The 7,335-nt window shown below is 63.3% G+C and overlaps 2 protein-coding genes across 2 annotated transcripts in view; one reads left to right on the plus strand and one right to left on the minus strand.

The window, feature by feature from the left end:
• TMPRSS9 (transmembrane protease, serine 9) overlaps window positions 1-6,296 on the plus strand; it is a 15,694-nt gene extending 9,398 nt beyond the window's left edge. Inside the window, exons 3-8 of the mRNA XM_023538111.1 lie at window positions 1,507-1,643; window positions 2,361-2,679; window positions 3,639-3,810; window positions 4,334-4,605; window positions 5,097-5,233; window positions 5,702-6,296. Of these exons, the coding sequence (XP_023393879.1) occupies window positions 1,507-1,643; window positions 2,361-2,679; window positions 3,639-3,810; window positions 4,334-4,605; window positions 5,097-5,233; window positions 5,702-6,193 (1,529 nt within the window). The 3' untranslated portion in view covers window positions 6,194-6,296. The remainder of the gene's footprint in view (window positions 1-1,506; window positions 1,644-2,360; window positions 2,680-3,638; window positions 3,811-4,333; window positions 4,606-5,096; window positions 5,234-5,701) is intronic.
• A 244-nt stretch (window positions 6,297-6,540) lies between these two features.
• Window positions 6,541-7,335, minus strand: part of TIMM13 (translocase of inner mitochondrial membrane 13) — a 5,683-nt gene continuing 4,888 nt past the window's right edge. Inside the window, exon 4 of the mRNA XM_011372694.2 lies at window positions 6,541-6,586. Within this exon, the coding sequence (XP_011370996.1) occupies window positions 6,541-6,586 (46 nt within the window). The remainder of the gene's footprint in view (window positions 6,587-7,335) is intronic.

The raw sequence follows: 7,335 nt of genomic DNA on the forward strand, positions 1-7,335 counted from the left end.
AGTTGGGGGAGGCGGGGTTTCGGAGACTCCTCTGGGTGGAGTGACCTCTGTTATCCAGTTTGATGACATCACAGCTATGGCGGCGCTGTGTCTATGCACTGGGACGGGGTGGGGAGGGGAAGTGGGGAGGGATCAACAGGGAACAAAGGATACCGCCGGCTCTTCTGGACAGAGCGAGTCTCCCCTGGGCCCCCACTCCGACAGTGTCTCCCTGTATGTCCCTGGTGCCCCCTGCACGGCCAAACGGGTACTGGTGCTCAGACTGAGCAGGTCTGTCACTGCGAAAATCTGCTCACGGTCGCAGCCTCTTTAAGAGGTGTCTGCTGCTGCTGCCGCCGAGGCCTCCGTCCCGCTCAGCTGCTCGGGGACCGGTCCGCCCCGCGTCCTCGCCCCATCCTGCCTTCTGTCCTTGCGGGGTGCTGTCTTGGACTTCTCCCTAGTTGTGTGGCTTATTCACCGACATCCCAGGCGATTTTTCCTTGCTGCTGCTCCTTGTTTCCATCACGAGTTTGATTTGGTCGCCAGAGGGATGAACAGAGCCTCTGTCACCTCCACCCTTTTGGTTCCTTCCAGAGAGTGTACTCTCGATGCCTGTTTCCTTTTCTATGGTCACCAACAGAAGGGCTTCTCCCTGAGGATTTTAAAACTGACCGCACTGAGCTATCTTTATTTCTTTTGACAAATGTATGTTAAATAAGGCATCTTTAAGCAGACACACATCACACAAGGTTATGTGTCCACTGCTCTAGAGCGTAACCAGAAGCTACGGGGACCCGTGGGACCTGGCTGGTATGACCGAGAACCTATCTTAGATGTCATTTCATTAGAAAGCATTTAAATCTATATTTAAATAGCGACACGTGGCCGGCGGCTACTGTACTGGACATGGCAATTCTAGGGGCAGAAAATCCTCAACAGGTGACAGATGATGACGAACGCAGTGGAGAGAAATAACAAGGGATGGGGTGGGAGGCGGGTCCAGCCGTAAGCAGGTGGTCAGGAGGGGGAAGCCTGGCAGCTCTGAAGGGACAAGCGTGTTGGGCAGCTGGAGCGGCATGTGCAAAGGCCCTGGGGTAGGCGGTCCTGATCTGGGCGTTTAGGCTGGGCCAGGGGTAAATGCCCGGGAGGGTTTGAGGGGGGGAAAAAACATGATATAATGTGACTTAATGTTTACTCAGAGGCACTGGCTGCTGGGCTAAAAGAGGCTCCAGCCGCCAGGGCCAGTGAGTCAGCGGTAGCAGGGCAGGGGAGGGGAGGCGGGGAGCCCAGCCTCGAGGTGTGAACCCGGACGCCTCCGAGCTGACCCGGCAGAGAGCGTTCCCTTCGGTGGGCGTTTGTGGGGCGCTTACTGTGTGCCAGTCTCTGAGGCCGCTGCTGCAGCCGGCCGCTCTGCTAGCCACTAGGGCAACTGAGGCGCAGAGGGGTGTGGCCCTGTAGGCTCCTGGCTCGGGAGGACCGCCCGGGGCCCTGGAACACTCACCCGCTGGTCTCCCCGGTCCTTGGCAGTGGTCAAGCCAGAGATGCTGCAGAAGGCCACTGTGGAGCTGCTGGACCAGGCGCTGTGCGCCAGCCTGTACGGCCACTCGCTCACGGACCGGATGGTGTGTGCCGGCTACCTGGGCGGCAAGGTAGATTCCTGCCAGGTGAGCCCCGCCCGCAGGGCTGCTGGGGAGGGCCCCCGGGGTTTCCACCCAGCGGCCACCCTCTCCCAGAGCAGAAGAGAGCGTTCTCAATTTCTGGTCTACATCCAGGACGTCCCCTGCTTCATGCTTTGCTCTTTGTAAAGCCTGGGGGGGGGGCAGGGGGCGGGCAGGGAGAGACTGCTGCCCGTGCTCAGGGTGCCACCGAACCAGCCCCCCGCTCGAAACCTTGGCCATGAGCGGCCTTGAGAAGGTGCCTGTGTCTGAGAGCGAGTCCAGGTGAGCTGGGTGTGAGCGCCGAGCGTCACAGGTCGGGGTGGGCGAGGGCAGGCCAGGCACGTCCGGAGGAGTCTGCAGCCGCCAGTGAGATGTCTGCGGCTCCGGCAGGGCGGCCGTACTGTCACCCTCACCAAGGGAGGGTGACCCACTGGGACCCACTGGGACCGGAGACCTGCTGGTACTGGGCGGAGGGGGCGCCGATCGGGGCTGGGTGTTTAGCTGCCAGGGGCAGACCTGAGAGAGCTCTTAAAGGTCCCGAGGTCTGACCGTCCATACAGGGGAGGGGACTGAGGTTCTGGGGTGTGACCTCTTGGCCCATTTTCTCGTGAGCCCGCGTGGAGCGGGCCCGTCCAGGGTGCCTTCTCTGTCCCTGCAGCTCTGGGATTTGGGGCTGAGCCCGGGGGCCCTGACTCCCCCTGAGGGCATGTCCCTGTCTCCCAGGGTGACTCGGGAGGCCCCCTGGTCTGCGAGGAGCCGTCGGGCAGGTTTTTCCTGGCCGGCATCGTCAGCTGGGGCATTGGCTGTGCGGAAGCCCGGCGGCCCGGGGTCTACGCCCGAGTGACCAAGCTGCGGGACTGGATCCTCGAGGCAATCGCCACGGCAAGCAAGCCTCTGTCCCCCACAGTGGCGCCTGCCCCCGCCACCCCCAGCACCGCCGGGCCCACCAGCCCCGAGAGCCAGGTGTTGGGCACCCCCACCCAAGCCTCGCTGGCCCCCAGCTCCGCACCTGTTGATTCAGCGACCACCTCTAAGCCGCCAGGTATCTCCTGGGGAGATGGGCAGCACGGGTGCCCCCCGCCCCCGCAGGGCGCATGGGGTGGTGCTGGCTTCCCGAAGCGCTCCGTGGGGTGGAGACGGGTGATCGATTAGTGACGTCTGTCGTGCGCACAGGCAGACACAGTGGCCATCCTTCAGATTTACTGGCTGGCAAATCCAGCAGAGGGGCAACACAGACACCCTGACGGTCACCGAGAGGCTCGTGGCCGCGGCTGTGGGACCGGGGGTGGGTGGGAGACTAATGTTGCGTGTCCGGGGGCGTCCTGGCAGGCACGCCACGTGCAGCGCGTGTGTGTGTTTTCAGATCGAGAATCCTCACCTCTCTTCTTGTTTTTTCAAAAACGTCCTAGACGTGCTTGCGTGTGGCTTTTTCTACAGGACGAGTGAAATCAGCTTATCTGGTTTTTCACTTCATTTTTTTGTAAATTGTGGTGACACGCACCTAGTATAAAATTAGTCGCGCCTCATATACAACCCGGATCCTCCGTTATGGTGCCACAACCCGCAGTGCTCTGAGCCCCTCAAAACTCGGCTTCACGCAGATGTCACCTGCTTCCCACCCCGTCCCCAGATCCCATGATAACCTGATCCTTTGTTTGGTGAGCCCCCATGGTCCCGGGGTGTGGCCCCCACTGCAGCCAGCCGTAAACCTGACCTCAGGGGCCGCGGGTGTGTCTGGTGGGCTTAGGCTGAGGGGGCGGGGGGTGCACATTATAGTTATCTTCCTCTGTTTAACCTACGTGCCCTGGCTGTGCCACATAATTGAATGGGACCCTAGGATACCTTTAAGCTTCCATTTATTCGTCTGTATACTGGGGTGATTTGCTCCGGCTCAGCCAGAGCCAGGACGTGTCCCCCCCGTGTCCCAAGGTCCCTCTAGGCCCAGGTGCTCACTCTGACCTAAAGCGCCCAGACCCTTCTCCCTTCTCTATTGTCTCTCAGAGTGCGGGGCCAGGCCGGCATTGGAGAAGCCCGCCCGCATCGTGGGCGGGTTCGGGGCGGCTGCAGGGGAGGTGCCCTGGCAGGCCAGCCTGAAGGAAGGCTCGCGGCACTTCTGCGGGGCCACCGTGGTGGGGGACCGCTGGCTGCTCTCGGCTGCCCACTGCTTCAACCAGTAAGGCTCGCCTCGGCCCCCCGCCCCGCATCGCCTGGCCCCCAGCCCCATCAGGGCCCCGTGCGTTCAGAGACCCCTTACGACCAAGCACGTGGCCATCTGCGAGATCGGGCGGCCATGGCAGAGGCAGCCCCCCGGCCCCCACCCCACACTGGGGTGTTCGAATGTCCGACTACAAATGAGAGCGGGGAGCATGAAGGAGAAGTGGGGGGGCCTGAAGGAGCCATCTCAAGGGCCCGGGCCTGAGTTGCAGGTTCTGGGGTACAGTCTGTTGAGCTGGTCTTTGGGGGACAAATAGGAGCTAACTCAGGGGGTGACAAGTGCTCTACCCCTTTGCCACAAGCCAGACGACATCGAGCACTGAGAGTCATAAGCCGTAATTGCCTTTCGTGTGGCCGGGCCGACTCCCTGACTGGCCCTGGTGTCCCAGCCTGGGGTTGCTCTGGGGGAGCAGCCGTGTGCCCCCCCAGAATGTGGGCCCTGCAGGGGCAGCAGGGGTGTCTGAGCTCCCCCTTGTCGGCAGCACGAAGGTGGAGCTGGTGCGGGCCCACTTGGGCACCGTGTCCCTCTCGGGCGTTGGCGGGAGCCCGGTGAAAATGGGGCTCAAGCGGGCAGTGCTGCACCCCCAGTACAATGCCGGCATCCTGGACTTCGACGCGGCTGTCCTGGAGCTGGCCCGGCCCCTGGTCTTCGGCAAGTATGTCCAGCCCATCTGCCTGCCCTTGGCCACCCAGAAGTTCCCCGCGGGCCGCAAGTGCATGATCTCCGGGTGGGGCAGCACGCAGGAGGGAAACGGTGAGTCCTCGGCGGGGCCTCTGCTCCCCCGCAGACCACTCGCCCCGCAGTCCTCCGGGCTCCCAACTCCGGCCCACGGCCCGACGCCACTGCGTTCCATGAAGTTTTACCGGCACACGGCCGTGCTCCTTCGCTTACAGATGGCCCTGACTGCTTTCCTGCCCACAAGGCCGAAAATACTCACTCTGTGGCCCTTTCTAGAAAAAGTTTGGAGGCCCTCGTGCTGTACCCTGCAGAGCCCCCAGGAGCTGATGCTTCCTCTGAGACCTCAGAGTGGCCTCCCTGCAGGTCACCCGAGGCGCTAGGGAATCCGCTTGGGGACAGTAGCGAGATCTTAGGGCTCGGAGCTGGGATGCTGGGCGCCCCAGCCTTCTCACGATGGGACCCAGTTTCCCTGCACCACCGGGAGCCTCAGCGTCCCGTCTGCAGAGTGGGGTTGGTGGCACCTTCCTCTCGGGTTGTTGCCATGGCTGAGTCCCCTGTCCCCACAGCGACGAAGCCAGACGCTCTCCAGCGGGCGTCTGTGGGCATCATAGACCAGAAGGCATGCAGCGCCCTCTACAACTTCTCCCTCACGGACCGGATGCTCTGCGCCGGCTTCCTGGAGGGCCAGGTGGACTCCTGCCAGGTAGCACGCAGGGGACCCAGGGGACCGGGCGGCCTGCAGACCCAGCGCCCGCACCCTTCCCCCGGCCGCGGGGAGGGCAGGCAGGGACTTGCGGTACAGCGGAGTCCGCAGAGCAGGGGAAATTCGGAGACGAACCCAGTGTCTCGAAATGCGTGACTCAGAGACTGTGGTTCGTCCACGCAGAGCACGAGGGAGCAGTTTACGAGTGCGGTGCATCCACGCAGAGCCACGCGTGCTGATTTGAAACGATGCACAGTAAACGTTAACTGAGAAAAAGCTGGCCACGGGTCAGCACACGTGGGACCAGCTGTCCAGCAGGGGAGCGGGCATTCGCTCCTGGGGAGGCGGGCGCCAGGCTGCGGGGGTTGGTCCCTGTGGCCGTGCTGTGTCCTCCTGCTGCACCCATGTGGGGACTCGGGAGGGAAGGTGCCAGGTGGTCACTGCCAGCCCTCTTTCCTTCTATTCGAGGGCGATTCCGGGGGACCGCTGGCCTGCGAGGAGACCCCTGGTGTGTTTTATCTGGCGGGGATTGTCAGCTGGGGGATCGGCTGTGCTCAGGCCAAGAGACCCGGCGTGTACGTTCGAATCGCCAGGCTGAAGGGCTGGATCCTGGACACCATGTCCTCCCACCCCCTCCCCACACCTGTCCCGTCCACCACGAGGACACCTGCCACCACCAGCCATGCCACCAGCACGACAGCTGGCCTCACGGTCCCGGGGGTCACGGCCAGCAGGCCCGCCCTCTGGGCCACCAGCAGAGCAACGAGCCCACCTGCCACCAGGCCTGCCACCGCCGTGAGCACCACTGCTAGGGGGCAGACGCCACCTCCAAAGTCCCCGTGGACCACCACGGGCTCCCAGCTACCAGGTACTGGGAGGAATGGAGTGACACCTGCGGGCGGCAGGGGTCCCGAGTCAGTAGGCGAGGGCTGCTGTCAACGTCCCGCAGTCGGGGCTTAAATGACAGAGGTGGCTCTCTCCAGCCCCGGAGGGCCCCCTCCTCGGCAAGTGGGCACTGCCATCCCCCTCCCCAATGTCCTCACGGTCATCCTCCGCGTCTGTGTCCTCGTCTCTCCTGAGAAGGCCCCAGTCGTGTTGGGCCAGGGTCCAGCCCGGTGACCTCATTTTACCTCAATCAGCCCTGTAAAGACCCGTTTCCCAACAGTCACCTTCTGAGGTGCTGGAGTCAGGGCTGCGACTTATGGACTTTGGGGGACAGGGCTGGGGCACGAGGTCCCGCTGCGGCTGAGGGCAACCTGGCTGGCTGGTGGAGACGTCGAGAGAATGTGTGCCTGAGCCCCCCGCGCTCACGTCTGTCGGCGCGCTCCCAGCTCGGAAGTGAGGCTGCCGCGCCTGTGGCGGAAACAGAGCCCCACCGCACACAGGCGGTGGCCCACACACAGGTGGTGTCCCACACACAGGCGGTGTCCCACACACAGGGGTGTCCCACACACAGGGGTGTCCCACACACAGGCGGTGTCCCACACACAGGGGTGGCCCACACACAGGGGTGTCCCACACACAGGCGGTGGCCCACACACAGGGGTGTCCCACACACAGGGGTGTCCCACACACAGGGGTGGCCCACACACAGGGGTGGCCCACACACAGGGGTGTCCCACACACAGGCGGTGGCCCACACGGGTGTCCCACACACAGGGGTGTCCCACACACAGGCGGTGTCCCACACACAGGGGTGGCCCACACACAGGCGGTGGCCCACACACAGGGGTGTCCCACACACAGGCAGTGGCCCACACACAGGGGTGTCCCACACACAGGCGGTGTCCCACATACAGGCGGTGTCCCAGGGCCCGCACCGAGCCTACATCAGCAGCGTCCAGGGGCTACAAAGAAAGCACTCCGGCTCTGCATGCCATGGGTGCACGTGGGTGTGCATGGGTGTGCCATGGGTGTGTTGTAGGTTGCGTGTAGGTGTGCATGGGTGTGTATGGGTGCACCATGGGTTGCGTGGGTGTGCCGTGGGTGCACGTAGGTGCTCCATGGGCATGCCATGGGTGCATGTGGATGTGCATGGATGTGCCATGGGTATGTCATGGGTTGCGTGTAGGTGTGCGTGGGTGTGTGTGGTGTGTGTGTGT

The sequence above is a fragment of the Pteropus vampyrus genome, unplaced genomic scaffold (assembly GCF_000151845.1).
Source record: "Pteropus vampyrus isolate Shadow unplaced genomic scaffold, Pvam_2.0 Scaffold212, whole genome shotgun sequence".
In the NCBI taxonomy this organism is placed as follows: Eukaryota; Metazoa; Chordata; class Mammalia; order Chiroptera; family Pteropodidae; genus Pteropus; species Pteropus vampyrus.